Below are 19,805 nucleotides of genomic sequence, written 5' to 3'. Positions count from 1 at the left end.
CTGCATAACAAAATACTGCTGAGGATAAGAACAAAATTTAGCCTGTTTTACTTTTGAGATGAAAAATGTTATTTTTTTTCTCTGAACTGTTTGCCTGTCAAAATACAAACAACACATTCCTGTGACAGGCTGAGTGAGCTGAAGGGCGTATGGCTAATTTTGTTACTCATCTGTGCTCGTGACAGATGAGTGACAGCAGCCTTTTTTTCTGATCCCAGGATAAACTAACTCATATCTAGGTAATAATATTGACTGAATGTTACCCTGCCTTGGTTTTGGGTCTTTGTTCATAATTTGACATAGAGTGGTCTAGACCTCCTATGTTTGTAAAAGCATCTTGAGATAACGTTTGTTGTGATTTGGTGCAATACAAATAAATATTGATTGATGAATTGATTGATTGATTGATTGATTGATTGATTGATTGATTGATATTAAAACAAAATTGCGAACAGGGTCCTGACCTTTAACCAAACAATGATTGGAAAGAAACAGAGACGTTGAAATGTAGATGAGACTGTGTGTAAAGTCAGACTGGTGAACAGTCAGGATGATGAATATGGAGATATCTACAAGGCCAACCATGCTGAGCCCTGTTGAGACGCTCATTCTTCGCTGTAATTGGCTGTGGGTGGTGACAGCAGGCGAATCTGAGCATGTGTGTGTGTGACCTTCTACCTTTCTCTCCATTCTCCCAGATGGGGTTGTCTTTGTTGTCTGAACGCTCTGTTGTGTCTGAAGGCCCATGAGCTGCTTCTGTCCCACCTCCAGCATTTCTCTCTTAGCCTCCTGTTTTTATTAAACCTCTCCCTCACTCACCCTGCTCCCTTAGCCCCCCCCCCCAACCCTACCCTCTTCATCACTTTGTAGGTCTCCACCTCCTCCTCCTCCTCCTCCTCCTCCTCCAACTCCTCTCTCCCTCCCTCCCTCCTCTGTGTTTTTATGATTACACAATAAGGTCACAGTTACCCCAGTATTGCGTAACCCTCCTCTTATAGCTAACTACCAGCCTCGACCCACTTCCCAACCTAGAAATATGAGCTGCACCTTCTTGTTTTTATTTTGGTTTCTGCATCTTATTTGGGAGTGAGATTAGAAATTATTTAGTGATGAATTGATCATGAAGGAACAGCAGCTGCTTCAAAATATGTGACATGATAAGTTGTAAAAATATTTGAAATTGAAAAACAGGACTTTGATAAAGGCATGTTCCCTGTTTTCCTACATTTTCTCTTACTGAAAGGTTCACTGATAATAAAATAAATCATTCATTAAGCACACCCATTGGACTAACATCAGTAGCCTGTGGTAAAACTTCTAAAACTGACTTTTTCTATCAGACAGTGAATATGTGTGTAAATCCCATCAAACAAGGCAGGTGGAAACACATCTGCAAAGTAACAGCAGCTGAAGATAATACTGGGGTTCCGAATACTCCATCAGCTGGTGAAATCTTTGTCTTCTACCTCAGAAAAAAAGTGGCTCATCAAGTGCTGTAAATCCAGGGATTTTGTCATTAATTACTTCAACTTTCCAGCTCTTGCTTAAACGCCTGCTGAGTCTGCATTACAGTACTCGCCGTTTTATTGGTGCTACTGCTGCTCTGTTTCTTCAACACGTCTTTATTGTGATGAAGACTTTTCAGGTGACTTAGAAGATTTGTTGTGTTATAACTTGCAGACCTTTTCCGTCCTCTCACAAACGTAGACTTTGAGACTTTAGAATGTGGAAAATTGCCTTCTGCTCCACACAGACAAACTGACAATACAACATTCATAGACAAGAACCAGTAGAGAACGTGGGGTTCTTCCTCTACGGTGATGGCAAGCAGAATTCCTTTGAGGAGCCAATAGAAAAAATGGAATAAGAAAATAAAAAACCTATATACTGTATATATACATGCATATACGCATACAGTACATACAGTACATACATACATACATACATACATACATACATACATACATACATACATACATACATACATACATACATACATACATACATACATACATACATACATACTTTTGTTCTCCCTAAGTTGTGTAGAAGATTGGTGACTTATGTCCCCCTCATTAAGATCAGCTTTTATCTATCAGTCAATCTTGTGCTCAATCTTTATTTCTATTGCGCCAAATCACAACAAACCTTTCTCAAATCTCAAGACGCTTTTACAAACATAGCAAGTCTAGACCATACTTGATTTTTGATTTTTATCTAACCTTTATTTAACCAGGTGAGTCATTAAGAACTAATTCTTATTTACAGTGACGACCTGGCAAAAGGCACAGCCTTTTGAGGGGTAAAGGTTCAGGGATAACAGTTATGACAGAAACAGACACAAGGTTAAAAAACTTCAAAGTTAAACATGACAGGACAGAACAGAGCAAATAACGAACAGCGACAGCAGGAGTCCAGGATTGAAAGCAGGTGCAGGTGTGTTTAAGAGTGTCCATGAGAGAGTCCCTGAAGGCTGGTTTTGAGATATAGTTGACCAGTTTTAAAGTTTTCTGTAAATACTGTGTGTGCAGTATTAAGCTAGTCTCAGCGGCAAGGAAAAACCTCTTTTAACAGGCAGAAACCTCGAGCAGAACCAGACTCATGTTAGACAGCCATCTGCCTCAAGCAACTTTTATCCTTTATCTTCATCAATATCTTGAGCAGTGTTCATGAGTAGTGTTCAAGCTTGTATCTTGACCCTGATTATACCAGCTGTTTGACTGCCTCTGTGCTTTACACCCTTTTAATTTTATGACAACAAACCTCATGAATGATAAGGTCAACCTTTTTAAAGCTTCTTTGAGGTGTTTTCATCTGCTTATGAAACAGACTGAAATGATTCTCATACCTCTCTTTGACCTACTAAAGCAAATCAGGCCTTCAGTGATGACACTGACTGTTTCTGTACTGTTTTTAATGACTGCTACCTCTGCCAGGTAGTTGTCAGATGAAAGGGTTTAGTGTGAGCAGAGTGGAAGTGCCTTTGTTTACGTTTTTTCACAGCAGTGAGATGCATGTCAAGAATTTGAAGAGAAGCAGGATGTAATTTTTCATCACAGGTGTTCTCTCACTCACACGTGAAAGAGACAAGATCAGAGAAGCACAAGACAAAGACTTTGTCTACAGTGTTTGCCAAAATCAACACATATCTAAGGTTCCTCACAGGAGCTTTAACGAGATTTCTCAAACACATACTGAATTAGAACAGTAACACATACAGGCAGCTGGAGATGACCTCAGGATCTACCTCTAACCTCTTCTCTGTTTCTCTGGTTCCCCTCCTGCAGATCCTCTCCGGTGTTCAGCGAGGAGCTCCTGCTCAGCTGTGGGTTCCTGCTTTGTAAAGGCCTCGTGTCCCGCATGGACCTAGTTTCCATCCACCTCCCCTCCAGCCCTCGTCTCTTCTCCTTCCTCTCTCTGGCCTGGGGTTTTGTGGCAGATGTCGACATCGAAAGCGAAAAGTATCGTCACGTCGGAGCGGCACGCTTCACGGTGGGCACCCTGGTGAGGCTGGCGTCTCTCCGCGTCTACAAAGGTCAGCTGTCCTACCTGCCCGCCCCTGAGGACTACAACAACCAGGAGGGTTTGAGGAATAATCTGACTCTACATTGCAATAATCAGACACTATCTCTGGGTCTGTGTCACTCGTCCAGAGACTCTGTCTGTCAGAACACCTTCCACAACTCCTGCCACTCCAACAACTCCCTCAAAGTGAGGCGGACGGAGAGCACGCAGTCTAGAAGCCCCTCTAAAGCTCTCAGCGGTCCACCGGACTCCCTGCTGCTGCCTCTGGACCAACCCCTGCCCGCAGACTGGGTTATAGTGGAGGATGAAGACTTTGTCCTCATGCTTGCCATGTACCAGTCCCACCTGGCCGAGGACCTGCTGGCTGCCCCGGGAGCTGCCCCGGATGACGGCGTGATCCACCTTTTCTACGTCCGAGCAGGAATATCTCGTGCGGCGCTGCTGAAGCTGTTCCTAGCGATGGAGAAAGGCGCTCACCTGGCGACAAACTGTCAACATCTGGTGTACGTAAAGGTGCGGGCCCTGAGGCTGGAACCATTTTCACCTAAAGGGATCATAACAGTGGATGGAGAAGTGGTGGAGTATGGGCCAGTGCAGGCGGAGGTACACAGAGGCCTGGCCAGATTAATCACTGGATGAACTGAAGCAGCGTCATCAGCGGCTTTTATTTCTGCTGTTGAAGGCCCGATGAAAACATTTAGCTTTTTGAATAAGAAGAGTGCTGGTACGGACGGAAGGTGGTGGATGTAAGACTCACTCACTGTTAATGCAACATCAGCCTCTCATAGAAACACAAAACACAGCGTTTATGAGGAAGTTGTTATATTATGAAAAAAGAGAAACATTTATGGAGACCCAGAGTGTTCAATTTTAAAAATATGACACAAAACTAATAATCACAATAGAAACTGGATAGAAAAACATACAAAATATCTAATAATTGGGACACAACCATGTATTTTTAATCAATTAATATAAAATGTTATTTCATTTAATTTTGCTATCTCACAAAGTGTGTATATCATCACAAACAGCGCAGGGACAGTTGTGTGATCAGCTGTTAATTGATCTATTGTGAAAAACAACCTGTTATTTCAAGTCTGTTCTTTAAATAGAAATGACTTCACTCTTAAAGAGCCAATCATGTAACTTGATGTGTCATTTTTAAGTGAATTCCTAAGAGTTTGGAAAAAAAAAGTTAGATTAAAAAATATTTAGCTTGCTAAATTAAAATTAGTATTTGGGGCTTTCTTGTTCTGGTTTGTGTTGAAATTGAATTAAAAAAGAATAAAATGTGATATAAATAATACAATAATAATGAATTCCCTTCAATGAAATGTTAAATAATGAGCCCAAGTCTGAAAGTTAACATTTTTTAACATTTTATAATTGATCTTCATTAATTTTTTTAACACTGAACACTTTGGGTCTTTGCAATCATGCAGCCTCTTGTTGTAATCACACCCTTGTTTATCTTCTACCGGACATAAATCATCCGCACCTATCGCCTCCTTTATCTTAAGTTGTTTGTCAGTGCATGAGGAAGAATTCTGATACACCACTCTGAGATACAGAGTGCAAGAACAAAGGTTTGATTTATGTTGTCAAAGATATATAGATTTTGTGTGGGTGTGTATGTTTGTGTGTGTGTGTGTTGGGGGGGGGGGGGGTTGGTTTAGGTGTGTGTGTGTATGTGAAATGTGAAGTAGCAGTGCTGTCATTGCCCTGGTTTTCACATTAGATCATCAGGCTTTGTGTCTGTTCATCAGTCACAGGAATCCTCAAACTCTTGATGAAGCCAAGAGTTTGTAACTTGAATTAGTAGGTCGAGAGCCAGCTGCAACCTCTGGTCTAAAAATATGAGTCCAATGCGGAAGTGCTAAAAACTGCAGTTCATCAAGGATCCACTTGAGGCTGGCTCCGGAAGTACCGGAAACAACATACACACAAAAGGCTGAAATAAACATGTTTACAGCCTGGTACAAAAGACCAGTGTAGTCTGATTAGCTAATTTCTCGGGGGGTGAATTTTTTCATAACGCGGTAATTTCAAAGATATTGAGATTCCGAGTCTTCCAATGAGAGGCACAGCTGACTTGACTGACAGGCGGGAACACTTTAGCTGTGGCGAGGAGGCTCAAAGCCCGCCTCTTTACGTCACAATCGCTTGACAGCAGCAAAATGGCTCCTGCCGATGATTGGCCTCAAAACAGCGCTTCACAAACAGATGGGTGACATCACGGATACTACGTCCATTATTTATACCGTCTATGGTCGAGTGTGGTGCAACTCCAAACACATCAGGTGGACCGTCGGTGAACATAACTATTCATATTTATTTTTCTAAAAGGAATAAGGGCCACTGAATTTATTTATTTAACTTATATAATTTTTTTTTTTAGGTCTGACTTTTTTTTTTTCTTTTTTTAAAATTCTGACTTTAATATCAGAATATCAAGTAAAATATTCAAAGTTTGAAAAAATATGTCACACCTCAAACACACTTCTTCCAGTGGTCCTTATTTCCTTTAGTAACGTTGAGACTATTTTACATGGTTGTGCAGCTTTCTACAGGTTTCTGGTCAGTGACTGTGTCACAGATTCAGAGCGTCTCATTGGTTTTCTCAGAGCTGCTCCACTCTTAATTTACAACAAACCGTGGAACCTTAATTTCACCTGAGAACACATTCATTTCAAACTCTTAACCGTATACCCTCTATTGTTGATCATTGGATTTATACTCTGATATAGAGGGACATGTCTTAAAGGAGAAGTGCACATACATTAGTCTCACTGTAGTGGTAGATGGAGCAGTAATGTGACAACTGTAAACAGAGTGAGAAGCCCCCTTTAAATGTTCCCTCTGGATTTCAGATCTCAGCTGGAGATGATAACACATCAGAGTATAAAGCAACATATCACAGTCCTAAGTTACACATGAGCTATTCTATGAAGTTTAACAATGACTGGTTATCAGAGGCAAGAAATGTGGGTGAAATGGCCCTTAAATAACTGGATGCTAACAGTGAACATGGTTGAACACACAGTGTCTCCTGCATCCTTCTTCATCTTTTTCCTTTTCTTTCATCCATCCTTCCTTTGCTGCTCTAAGTACTGCAGTGCTCTGCAGAGCAGTCTCAGGACTGTGTCTCTCTGGTCCAGGCTGCTTTTCAGATGCACATTCGCACAGACACACACACACACACGCACACACACACGCACACATCAAGGCTATCACTGTGGGAGATTTATTTAGATCATCACCTAGGTGTCCTTACCATCCAGCTTTAAGAAACAAAGAAGGAGTAATGACAGGATTCTGAAAGTCGCATTGTTTGTAGATGTGATCGCTTGAGATTTTAGAAGCAAAGGGGTAAAAAACCAAACAGATTGTCTTTGCCCGAGTCAAAGTGAGAAGAGTAGTCCTGCCTTAAAAAGACTCTGGGGGAGGAGGGGGGTTGATGCTGGTTAAAACAGCAGATTATGGAGTCCACAGAGAGTGAGAGGAAGGGGAGGAGGGGGAGGATATCGACGTGTTAAATGCTGCATGAGGGAGACGGTGTGTTGTTCCTGACAGGGCGCCCTCATTCCTCCTCCTCATAACAACAAATCATTTGAGAGCACTAGAAAACCGTCCTCGCTGACAGAAAGAGAGACGGATGTTTCATTTCCCCTCAAGGCGAGAAACACAGAAACTGTACAAATCAGAAAGTCTGCCGTTACTTGTCATTTCAAACAAGAAGAGCAAGAAAGGGTTGTTTTCGAAGCCCCAGAAATGTCCTATTATCCAGTACTGTCTGTTAAGATTGACCAAAATTGTTTTCTTTTTGAGAGATGTTGTTTTCTACATGATTTTTGCACAATATGAGTTTATTTCCAGCCTTCATGAGACACTGAGGCCCATTTTGTGTCCTTTAATGTCTCTTTTTGTTAATTTAAATATATATTTTTATTCTCGTGAAGGACTGTGATGAACAACAAGCACAGGTGGTGAGAACAGTACTTGAAGACAGGATGTTCCACTCTGTTTTGCTGTTTTATAAAGGGAAAATGTTGGTAGCACTAAGAACATAAGACCTGTCACTGCAGGAGTGTCCTCAGGCTTGTGACACCTTAAAACAAAAAGTGTGTCTACTTCTGATCTTTTCAAAGGTTCACCAAAGAGAGGTTTCTCCTGCAGAGGTCTTTTGTAAGATTGAGGGGCCTTACGATGTGGAGTTAAACAGTGATAAGAGAAAAGTCTGTTAGATTTTGTGCAGCTGAAATGTTGTCCTCAGCCCTGTGGTGTGCTGCTGACCCGACTGTTTTCATACTTTTTGTTTTCCTATGCAAAGTCTGATTTGTTGAGTGATGCAGTGCTCCTTTTTGATGTGCCTTGACTGTGCTGCCTCCTGGTGGTGTGAACATAGCGGTGCATTCACGGATTTCTCATTTGCCACATCTTTTCTTCACATTTTCTCATCACCATCGTCTTTTCACAGAAAAGCGCTGATATGCTGGTGGAACTTGAGACCCAAGAGACAACATCTACAGTGTGTAACTGTGGCATGGAGCTTCTTTACCAATAAAATAAACTTGTAGGAGCTGTTACTGACAGGCAATACCCGCGCCTCCTCATCAATAAATACAGAGGAGAACTGAAGCTTTTCTAAGATGATAACGGACCTGATTTATGTTCTGTTGTCAGAAAAACAAGATGTTAGTCTTACTGCTGATCTGCTGTTTGTGTCTTTTACCTGCTGCTTAAACTGTGTCCTCTTGACTGTTTCATGTTTCTGGTGAAGGGAATTTTTTTTTTTTTTGCCCACTGAAGATTGAATGATTGATACTTAAATCACAGAGAAATCTATTTTTTCATTAGACAAATGTCTGTAATTTTTCTATTGCTGAATCGAACATTCTGGAAAGTGGAGTGTTTTTGATTGAAGAATAAAAAAGGTGAATAAAAAACAAGGCTGTGATTTGACTTTCATTTGACTGAATCTACTTTAAGAATATCACTGAGTATTTGTCAAAAATCATTGACCTTAATAAGTTTGTTGGCCAGGGGCGTCGCCAGACCCTCTTTACTGGGGCACGTGCCTCAGTATAAATGAGCTGTGCCCCAGTATCAGGGGCGGACTGGCCATGGGAAGTAAAGGAAAATACTCCTGTTGCATCCACCGCAGTGTTTCCCATACATTCATTAATTCCTAAACAAGTGAAGTCCCACTATCCCCAGCACTGCTTTGGGTTAAAAAAAAACACCATTAAATTCACAATGGTTTGAAAGCTTTCCCTGGTTATAATATTCTGTAAATAGAGATACAGCTTTTTGTTTCTCATGTATGATGTTTGGTAAACACATGAAACATGACACATTTGTGAGCACTGGTTTCACTAACTGGAAAAAAAGCTGAGGATGGTCACGGCTTCAGTTTTTAATGCCTTAATGTTTACAAAAGCGTCTTGAGATAATGCTTGTTGTGATTTGGCGCGACATAAATAAAGATTGATTGATTGACTGATATCTATGAAAATTGTGACCTTAAGCACACTTTTGCTTTCTGTTTCTAGATGAAATTTATAATAATAATAATAATAATGATACATTTTGTTCATGGGCGCCTTCAGGACACTCAAGGTCACCTTACAATTTCAGGAACAATAAAACAGAATTAATATCAGAGCAAACAGTATGCAATAAAACAAACAAATATAACATATAATATATAATATATAATATACAATATAAAAAGGACACAATGAATGGACTGATGGAATACAATAAAAGGCAAGTGTGACATGTTTACGGTGAATATGAAGTTCTGAGGATTGGAAATGTAGAAGAGAGTTAAAGTTACGGATGGTTTGTGGTAAAGAGTTCCAGAGCAGGGGGGCTGCACGGCTTAGTGCTCGAGATACCATGGAGATCAAGGGTCAATTTAGAATCAGACTTTTGTTTTCCTAAGATAAAAGACACCTGAGCTCCTTAATACCAGAAATAAAACTTTATCACAAAATAAGAGATTATTTAATCCCGACTTTGATTAAACAGCATCCAAGATTTTTAATTACAAAATGATAGATAATTTTAAAGAACGCAAGATAATTTAACCCTGACCTTGATAAAACAGCATACACAATTTTTAATTCATTACAAAATAATCAATAATAAAAAAGAGCTTATTTAATCCAGACCTTGATAAAACAGCAGCAAATATTTTACATTCATTTATTTCCTAGGAAACTTCTTATATTTCAATTTGTTTTCAACTTTCATAAAAAACAATACAGTCCCTGAAGTTAAACGTATCGCCTTTGATCAAGGAATTAGATTCTCTCTACGAGACTTGAAAAAGAAAACTGATAGTTTTGAGTCCAAAAAGAAAATAAACAGCACAAAGGTAAGTGGTGGGAATGATGTTTGTTTTGTTTTGGCAATCTGCTGATGAAAATAAAGACTGAAGACAGGCAGTAAACTTTCCGGATTTGTCATGAGTTGAGCTTTTCTCAGCAGTGACCTTACCGCCCTGTACCAGGCCTATACCTCGAGATTACAGAGTTAGAATAACTTCTAACTAGTAGCTTAAAAAAACAGGCGAACAGGTGTTCATTGAGCAGGTTACGTCTTAAAGCTACAACACCCATAAGAAAGTTTACCATGGTACATACAAAAAAAACCTAACTGCAGTACCACAGATATTACAATGGATCTGCTTTAATCGTAGTACTACAAATCATTATAATCCCAATAATAAGATCCCATGGTACCAACATGGTAATACCTGACATGTCATAGTCCACACCACAGTACATGGCAGGGTGCTGCGGTAGTACCTGTGCTAATCACTCTGAAAGGTGCATGGAACACAACTGTGAACTACAAAACCACACAAGAACTAAAGGTGACTGATGGGACCAGGTGCTCTCTACCTTTGTGCCAGCTTCAGTTTTGATACCTTAGGTCCTATCCTTCAAGACATGTCCGCATCTACATCCTACTGTGACAGTCTCTTTGATGCAGAAAGCATATTTATGAGGCATGTTGTATAAACTGACTGTTGTTATAACAGTACTTTTCTGAGCATACTCTTAACAGAGCTTTCATTACTTACCAGCATGGCCTCCCCATCAATAAACACACTGCCTGTCTTAGTGTGGCGACTACTACTACTACCAGTATCCGTCTCATCACTATCATTGCTCTCTCTCTCTCTTTTTCTCCTCTATCCTTCTTTCCAACCTCAACTCCGTCGAGGCAGATGGTTTGTCTAACTTGATTCTGGTTCTGCTCGAGGATTCTGCCTGTTAAAAGGACATTTTTCCTTGCCGCTGTGACTAGATAAATACTGCAAGGTGCAATGCTCACGGTGGATTAAGATGAGATAAGAGTCCTGTCAGTAAGAGGGGACTGGATTGTATGCATTAAGCTCATTGGTGATGCTGCCGCTGCTGATGAAACCTTGTGTCACTAATATAAAATAGTTTTGTCTATTTCCAGTAATTTTCATAATCAGCTGGGGACTTTGGTTGGTCTCAAGCAGAATGTTTTTTTAAAGAGGAAGAATTGGAGGCATTATGTTGGGACTATTTTTAGCTGCAGATTAGTAAACATTTGGTGCCAAAGTCAGTATTTAAAATTGTATGTGGGTGTATGTGAATTTAAATAAACTACTCATAGTAGTAGTGACTACTCATAATCAAGGGACAAATAGCACAACTCACATGCGTGGCAATATTGTTGTTTTTGCTTTCATGTTAATTCTTAATGCCCAGAAATAGAGATTACTAAGCCTCTTTTGAAGAGCTGCAGACGATAAAAATGTTAAATTAATAAATCAAAGGCACAATGTAACTATGGTTCTGCTTGCAAAGTTTAATACATCACTATACAGTCGCCTTAAAGCAATAAAAGTAAACCAGTAAAATATGAAATCATAAGCACACTCAGCAGTTTGTACATTTATGCCCCAAGCATCCACGTGAATTGTTGGAACTCAAGTTTGTGTTAAATATATACTGTCTGTATGTATGTATTTAGATATTTTAATATAGTCATGACATCTGTACAGAGGGAATCAGGCTACAAATCATAACTTTATTAGTTCTTTTTTAATATATCAATAACAGGCCACTGTGGAAATGTAGACATCGTACAGTCAAGTCTTGTGTGTAGCCCATTCAAAAGGCTTAAAGCAACATGTTACATGCTTTGGCTGTAGAACAAACTCCTCGCAGTAATAATAATCTTAATTTTAATAATAATGGTTTCAATCTGAATAATATACACACATACACAGAAAATTGTACATAGGGTCATGTGCCGGATACCCTGCTGGATGCGTTTGCTTCCACATCCAGCGAGATAACTTCACATTTTCTGTTTCTGCGACTGTATACAGATGAGAAAGAGGATGAGAAATAGAGCTTCAACGTCATCTTCCAACTCTCACTGAAGATATGTGTCCAAAAAAATGAGCAACCATACCCAATCAAAAAAACTGAAAACACACTTCTACTGAAAGAATTGTGAAGATGAGGTTTTACAAAACAGCAGAAAAAAAAGGACAAGAAGCAAACAAAAGCAAAGACATCATCATCATCCTCTGTATATTTAAAGGCAGCAAAATAATGACAGCGGAGTACAAACCAGGAAGAGGATAAAGTGTCATGGATGCCTGATTGCCACATTTGGTACAGGAATGACTTTTTTTTTAAGGGAAGACAAAACAAAATACCCTGATTCTGCGCCTCTTCTTATTCAAAACACAGCAGCTCCTGGCTCTTGGTTTTCATCCTCTCCCAGCATTCAAAGCTCCACATGGCACAGTGTGTTCAACACTCTTCAGCATCTTTGTTCAAGTAAAACACCAGACAAGCAAACTCTCTTTACCAAGCACAATGGAGTCCATCTGACCTGTATTTCAGTAATAATTATCTTTATTACAATAGGGATTATAATGTGTTAAGAGAAAGAACAGCATGTTAGATGTGGGATGCAATTATTTAAAAAGATGTAAACAAAGACCGCTCTGATAACCCCAGGAAGCACCAAAAGGTGAGTTCATAGTTCTTTACATCACAGTCACACTTTCACGGTCACCAGACTGAATTCATGCCATTGAGAGAAAGGGTTTTCCATTAGTCTGCGTGCTGTAGATGATTTCTTAAGTGGGATCTCCTTTTCAAAGATGTTAACGTCAGGAGAAATATGATAAAACAGAAAATACAAATTTGAATGTCAAAAAACCTTCAGCGTCAAACACTGATGTTTGGTGATTTTTTAACATAAGCATTTTGGAGGCAAAATCCATCTCATGATTCTGAACTGACAGACTGAGAGTGTGATCAGAGATCTGCACTATTAAAGATGACAACAACAGAGCAAGGGTTTTGGTGGTCTACAGAGTGTCTCTGGGTCTGCATGTTTATGTTTAAAGCGTGATGAAGCAGCTCTGTACACAATGGTCTGAGATCATTAAGAACAATTCAAGTAAGGCAACATGTTGACAATAGATGACGGAATGGACGCAGATTTTTTTTTCCTTTATTTATATTTTAAATTGTGTCATTTGCAGTGAGGTGGGTTCAAACGAGTGGATCATGGTGGGGAAAGTTGCACTCTGAAACCTACAGTTGAGCCTCTGTGAATTAAAACGACTTCAAAACACCAACGCATGAGTTCCATTTTGGTGATCAAACTACCTGGACTAAATTCTACAGAAAGTGAGCAGAGCTTTTGTATGTGGAGGAAGCAGACGTGTTGAGCTTCATTTAGACCATGAACACCCTGACACACAGTCACCTGACGGTCACACTGTGCCTAACTGGCTTCTCTACACTCCACAGCTCCGGCTGTCCGAGCTCCAGAGGTGATTCAGATGTAAACTTTGTCACTCAGTGTTTGCTGCGTGAGTGATTGATGAAGAAAGATACCAGCAAGTGCAGAGGAAGAAGTACTGAAGCTGTTGTGTTTGGCAGTTGTACTGACATTCAGTATGTTCTACATGAATATTAATGTGTTTGAGGACAGGGAGAATTTGGCAGAAAGCGTAACAACCTGTGACTTCTATTTAAAACACAACCCCCCTGGTCAGGTGACTGACAGGCTGTGTTGTCTGTCCATGTTGTAGTGCAGGATGGTACAGCGCTAGTATCAGTAGTGCTACAGATAGCCACGAGTTTGCAGTTTTTTCCAGCCATCTTTGACCTCATCCAAAAAGCATCAACGATAACGAGCCTCCTCCACAATTTAAGACGGCAGAGTGGTTTTCCAGAAAAATCCACGCCTGTACTGCGGAGGCTGCTGGAGGCAAGGTGGATGAGGAGGGTGGAGGAACATGGCACTAATTCCTCCTCACAGTCCACACCACCTCCACTGAATGTCAGAGTCCTGCTGTGGCCAAAAGACAAACTTTTGACTGTCTTCAAAGAGCTCCTTGTGTTTACCTGTGTCCGCGAACAGATGACTTGACTCTCTGTTTATCCGTCACACTCGTCTGCAGAGAAACTAAAGGAGAACAAAAACATCATCAAAACCAGAACCTGCTCTCTTCTCCTGATCGGAGAAACTGCTCTCCTGCAGGCGTGCTTCAATCGAGAGGCTTTAAAGGAGGACAAACAATGTGGAGTTTGGGGCAGCGGGAGCAGTACGGACTGAGAAATGGAGGAAAAGGACAAACATGTGGGCAGTGCTGGGGGCACAATGAAGCTCTGGACAGAGGTACAGCAGACTGAAAATTGTTGCGCCCCCGAGAAAACACGCAATGATCCTCCTCTACCGCCTGTGGCAGATGAAAAGGTAGAAAAGGAGGAAGAGAAGGAGCAGGGAGCAGTGCAGATTGAGTCGGGGGACGGTGAGGAGGCACTTACTTGTCCTCTATCTGCTCAGTGATGCCAGCGGCGGCCAGCGCAGCTCGGTACTGCAGCAGGACTCCTCTAACGCTCTTCACAAAGCCTTTAGAGAGCGGGAAGAGCGGGAAGCCGATATCCGGGTAGCCGCTGCCCTCCGGGAGGAAGCTCCTGTAACTCTTTCTCCGTTTCTTTGGTCGCACCACTGGCTGGCTTCCTGTGGAGCCTGCCCCTCCGCCGCTCACTGAACCTGATTCTGACATCCCGCTGCGAACGACAGAGCCAGGGAAAGCTGAGCCACCTCTGTTCTCAGCACCCACAGTGGCGTTCCCCTGGGTGCTCTCACAGTCTGAGTTCTGGCTCAGCTCCTGCTGAGAGGCCGCTACAGTAGAAGGACTCAGACCTGAATCCTCTAAGTCCTCCTCCATAATACTGCTAACTCCTGACACCCCCTCCTCTCCAGGCTTACTGGGGCTGCTGTGGGCCACCGCCACAGGCCCTGATCCCAGGGGCAGCTGCTCATCCAGAGGCTCCACGGAATGCTGTCTGTCTTTTGAGTGTCTGCAGGTCACGTGTGCAGCGTGACCCCTCTCAGCAGCCTCGTTCAGCTCAAGCCACACGTCCAGTCTGTGGACGAGCCGCCAGCCATTAGAGGAAAAGTGCTCCTGGATCTCCTGTTTGAAAACCTCGATAGGGTTCTGGAGGAGCTGCGTCATGGACTGGACCATCTTGATCAGGGCCATCTCGTTGTAGCAGCGGCTGTTCTCGTATCCCTCCTGTAGACCTCGGTCGCTGTCGAAGCCAGCCTCGTTGTAGTACGGCTCGTTCACAAGGATGAGACCTATGGGATGACAAAGATGTGTGCAAAGTGTGAGTGCATTCAACAGAGAGGATGGATCAGTAAACTTATGAATCTAAAAGATCAATACAGCTTTCCTGACCATGACTGCTGTCGAGAAACTACTGCTGAAATAATGTTTTCTATTTGAGGCTAATGACCCAGAATCCAATCAAAACCAGTCATGTCTAAAAATAGCAGCACATGTTCAGAGTTTATTTCACGGCTCGTTGAGGATTACCTTAACCCAGTGGTTCCCAGACAGGGATGTGTGACCTCTTAGGGGGTTCTAGAGTTATGACAGGAGTGGCACAGCAAGGCTAATTAAAAACAATGCACACAGCTGCCTGCAAAGCACGACTGACTGCCAAAGGACTTCAGGTGAACATAAGGCTCACAATGAATATCACAACTTTAAACGAGAGAAGAAATTATGACGAGTCATATCTTGCCCATCAGGTGAGACCACAGATTGAATTTGATGTGAGTGATGTAACGACTGTGTGTGAGCAGTTCCATTCAGTTGTGCGACACTGCTGCACTTTGAGCCCTTCAGAGCACATGAATAAAACATTTCTGTGCTGCAGAGATGAGATAGAATAATAGAGCGTGCGTGCGTGCGTGCGTGCGTGCGTGCGTGCGTACTAACCTTGTATTGAGATGAGGACTTGCAGCAGACTGGACTTGCTGGTCCACCTCTCAGTGCCCTGTGTGTCAGAGAACAAATCAGTATTAGACGTTTAGAGAGAGCCCAGAGAAACACTGGCTCTCAACATTTGATAAACACCATCTGTTTACTCTGTCTTGTAAATATCAAGTGTTTGTCACGGTGACAGCCTTTGGAAGTAAAACGCCTCTGTGACATGGCATTGCTTTGAGGGTAATTTACCTTAAAAACACTCACACAGCATCACTGAAACTGCCGACAAGGTAACAAATCTAACAAAGCTAACAGTTTAAACCAGAGTGCCAAGATGCAGCAAGGCAATATATGATGATGTATTCTAATTGCATATGTTTTTGAGTTAATGCTAGCTTTAGCTCATAAGAGAACAGAACATCCTGTAATGTTCAGTCACATCCTCCATGAGTTTTTGAATGTCTTGTTTTCTCTAAAGATTGTACATTTATGATTTTATGAAGCAGAGCTGATTCATCACTTAGTTGACTGATGGTTTTTCTGCAGCATCCCACATTCTTGATTCACAATCAGTTTACTTTTCTGTTCCATTCATGACTGTGCACAGCAAGTTACATCATACTCTTTAAACTGAGTCTGGTACAAAGGGGCCAGGTTTAAAGTAGTGTGGCTGTTACAGGTTAACATCAACTCTTTTCTATTGAACATAAAGAAATAATTTTATTAGTTAGTCGACGAGTAAAAAGAGAACTACTTTTCTCTTAACTTGGAATTTGTAGCCCAACAGGTCAAGTTGTGAGTCAAAAACTAGTTGATATCTTGGACTCTGACTTAACTTTGAAATCCAACATAGAGAATGTGACCAAAGAAGATATGTTTATTTAATAATAAAAGCATCTGCTGTTTTTTTAAAGCTTTGTAGCCATGTTTCTAAATACAGACCAAACACACAACTGGCAGCTCAGCTCTTTTGAACATAACATCAGATTCATAGAACAATTCTTCTGTTGCTTTAATCTGTCCCCTTAAATTTTGAATGTCTCCCTTTGTGTGAAAACTGCAACATAAATAAAGTTTATCATATAACTTTAATACCGTGTTGTCACAAATATAGGATGACCCTGATTATCTAAAGACCCCAATCCCTTGTAGACTCAATTTTAGAAAAAGATCAAATCTTGTTTTCATGAAGAAATTAAATTTGATTGAAAATGATAAAACAAACTTATAACACAGAACGAGGCAGGTCATTGTTTTTAACATTTTGTGTCTAAATTAAGCATTGTTTGTATTGGGAATCAAGATAAACTAGTCTATCAGATGAGCGACATCTCTCATAATTGGCCCACCTGTGTTCTGCTTTTCATTCACACACACTGAGCTTTTAAGTTGATCCCCACTTTCGGACATCACACTCTCTGACACCATATTTTTTGTCTGTTTGACAGTTGTTTAATGTCTCTGCTGCATTGATAACCATTTTCTTAAAAAAGAAAGCATCATAACCCCCCCCTCTCAGTTGTCAGGAAACGTATCCTACTTTGTAATGTAGGTTGTAATTCGAAAAGTCTTATACTGGGTTAATACGGTTCATAAATGTTATATTATGTTGTTATATGATATAATGTTGATATACGATGTCATAAACATACAATCCTAAACGTGTAGTCCAATTCTCACCTTCCCGATCCAGGTGCCCAGCAGACTGACGCAGACTTTGCCATTGTCATAGAGGTTGGGGTTGAGGCGGCCGCTGCACTGCGACAGGTAGCGGAACAGAGGTGGCACAGCAGGGTAGATGTTTGGCAGCTGGATGTCAAACAGGAAGAGACCATCCTCGTAGGGCGTGCGAGTCGGCCCTTTGATCAGAGCTGAGAGCAGGTCCTGTGAGAGAAATTGTGAGACACACATTGAAGGGAGTTTCTTTTTTTTTGTACCTGCATCTTATGAAGCATCAGTCTAATGAAGCTTTTCCACAGTGGAGAAACCCACCATGCGATCTTCAAATGTTTTGACCATGATGCCGTCTGGCAGTGACGTTGCTAGCAGAGCCATTTCCTTCCTCACTGTGCTGAAGAACTTCTTCGCCTCTGCTGGCTGGAACTCCATTTTCTTAAATGAGTGTGTGTCTGAAAACAAAAAGAGGTAGGACAGATGACTGAAAGCTCAGCAGAGAGGAATCAACATTAGTACACAAGTGACTGTGTGGGCAGAGCATTTCACCGGACTATGGGTTGTCTGTCTGTGACAGGATAGAAATGAGAGGAGGTTTCTGTCTGGCATTTAAAGCTCTAATGACTTATCGCTATGTATATTCATTCCCCACTGTAGTTATTTCTAAGCTTACATTTTGTTTCTGGCCTGAATGTCTCCTAAAATGTTGACTTCAGAGTGCAGAGACTTCCAAAAACTTTCAGGAAGTAAGAGGCAATGGAGAGAAGACTTGATTAAAAGAAGGTTTAATAAGGTTCAAAGAAAGAAACAGAAGGACAGGACAGATAACTAAAAGAGGTAGTGAGGTGTACATTAAGTTGAGTCTTACCTGGTGCCCACTCCAGCACAGAGAACACCTCTCCCTTGGCACTGGTGAAGGTGACGCCAGGCTTGCCGCCGCTCTGTTGGCAAAGTACTGGTGTGTCACTGAGAAACTCGCTGGGCCACTCTTGTCCCCCAACAGGCGTCTGCGGCTCCTGCTGGGGCTTCTCCTCTCCAGCTCTCTCTGCCTGAACAGACACAGACACACATGTAAGACACATCCAGTGGTGGAAATGTGAAAATCTACCCCTTATGCCCCCCCCCCCCCCCTTGTTCATTTAGAGATTACTGCAACACCTACCTCTGTCCCTGCTCCTGCGCTCCCACCTGCCTCCACCACAGCCTCCATCTTCTCCTCCTCCACTATGGCCACGTTGTCCAGCGTCTTCCTCAGGTTCTCCTGCAGCTTCTTGAGGTCATCCAGGAACCGTTTCTCCTTGGTGGGTTTCTCTGGGGCTGTTGGCGTCACTGAAGGTGCTACGTGAGTTGTTGAAGCAGGTTCGGCAGAAGTTGGGGAGGTGGGAGAACCGCCGGTCCAGAGCTGCTCCACCGTCATGTTCTTCAGGCTCTCCAGTATCTTTAAGGCCTCCTTTAACTCCCTGAAGCCTCGAGAGGCGCCGTCTTTGCTCGGCTTATCCGCTCCATTGACTGCTCCTGGAGTGGTTCCTGAAGAGTCAGAATAAATGTCTCATAAGTAACTGCGACTAAAATAATGAAAATGTCAGACAGGACAGGACAGGACACATTGTCTGTACAATGGCTCACAACAGCTTGGCAGAGTGTTTTTTTTTTAGAAAACTTATTAAACAAGGAAAAATACTGAACATTTTAAAACTATTTTCATTCATGCAACATTTAACAAATCGTAGCCTTTCACCTCCTCCAGAGGCAGGACTAGCAGCAGCCACAGACGCCTCCGCCTCCTCTCCTGGGCCTCCTCTAGTGGGGCTGGTGAGCCCTGCTTTGCTGCCCTCTGCAGGCGGGATGATGAACGTTGAGGAGCCAGTGGGTGTGGGCGTTGGGGTCACCGTGTTGGTGGCATCTGCGTTGTTGGCATGGCTGTCGTCCTCGGTGGTGAGGCCGTTATCTGTCTCCCAGCTGTCACTCTCGTCCTCCCACTCCTCGGTAGACAGCCCGCTGCTCGTCTCCTCCACCGAGTCGTAGTCAGTCTCCTCGATCTCTGACTCCACGCTGTACAGATGCTGTGTGTGTGTGTGCGATTATGAAGAGGATGTTAATTCAAATCTTGCTTGTTACTTAAAGAGAAAAACATGTTCATCAGAGACAAACACTGACCTGTGGCAGGACGATGGTCATGGAGTTATCGGCCCACACTACCTCAACTTTGCTGCTCACATCCACCCTCGACACCTGACCGACAGACGTCTGAGTGGAGATGGATGGAGATGAGAGAAACAAGGAAAGCAGTGTGTAT

The 19,805-nt window shown here is 42.0% G+C and overlaps 2 protein-coding genes across 3 annotated transcripts in view; one reads left to right on the top strand and one right to left on the bottom strand.

Annotated features, from left to right (window-relative positions):
* Positions 1–5,036, top strand: part of LOC117815261 (sphingosine kinase 1-like) — a 48,969-nt gene extending 43,933 nt beyond the window's left edge. Inside the window, exon 5 of the mRNA XM_034686875.1 lies at positions 3,288–5,036. Coding sequence (XP_034542766.1) covers positions 3,288–4,164 — 877 coding nt within the window. The 3' untranslated portion in view covers positions 4,165–5,036. The remainder of the gene's footprint in view (positions 1–3,287) is intronic.
* A 6,548-nt stretch (positions 5,037–11,584) lies between these two features.
* ube2o (ubiquitin-conjugating enzyme E2O) overlaps positions 11,585–19,805 on the bottom strand; it is a 39,798-nt gene continuing 31,577 nt past the window's right edge. For both annotated transcript variants that reach the window (XM_034688380.1, XM_034688381.1), the window contains exons 15-23: positions 19,667–19,756; positions 19,248–19,572; positions 18,672–19,036; positions 18,378–18,558; positions 17,828–17,964; positions 17,516–17,719; positions 15,845–15,902; positions 14,379–15,198; positions 11,585–14,016 (exon numbers count right to left, since the gene is read on the bottom strand). In XM_034688380.1, the coding sequence (XP_034544271.1) occupies positions 13,989–14,016; positions 14,379–15,198; positions 15,845–15,902; positions 17,516–17,719; positions 17,828–17,964; positions 18,378–18,558; positions 18,672–19,036; positions 19,248–19,572; positions 19,667–19,756 (2,208 nt within the window). In that variant the 3' untranslated portion in view covers positions 11,585–13,988. The remainder of the gene's footprint in view (positions 14,017–14,378; positions 15,199–15,844; positions 15,903–17,515; positions 17,720–17,827; positions 17,965–18,377; positions 18,559–18,671; positions 19,037–19,247; positions 19,573–19,666; positions 19,757–19,805) is intronic.

This window comes from Notolabrus celidotus, chromosome 7 (genome assembly GCF_009762535.1).
Source record: "Notolabrus celidotus isolate fNotCel1 chromosome 7, fNotCel1.pri, whole genome shotgun sequence".
Lineage (NCBI taxonomy): Eukaryota > Metazoa > Chordata > Actinopteri > Labriformes > Labridae > Notolabrus > Notolabrus celidotus.
Note: the sequence above shows the minus strand (reverse complement) of the source record. Positions and strands in the feature narration are given on the sequence as shown.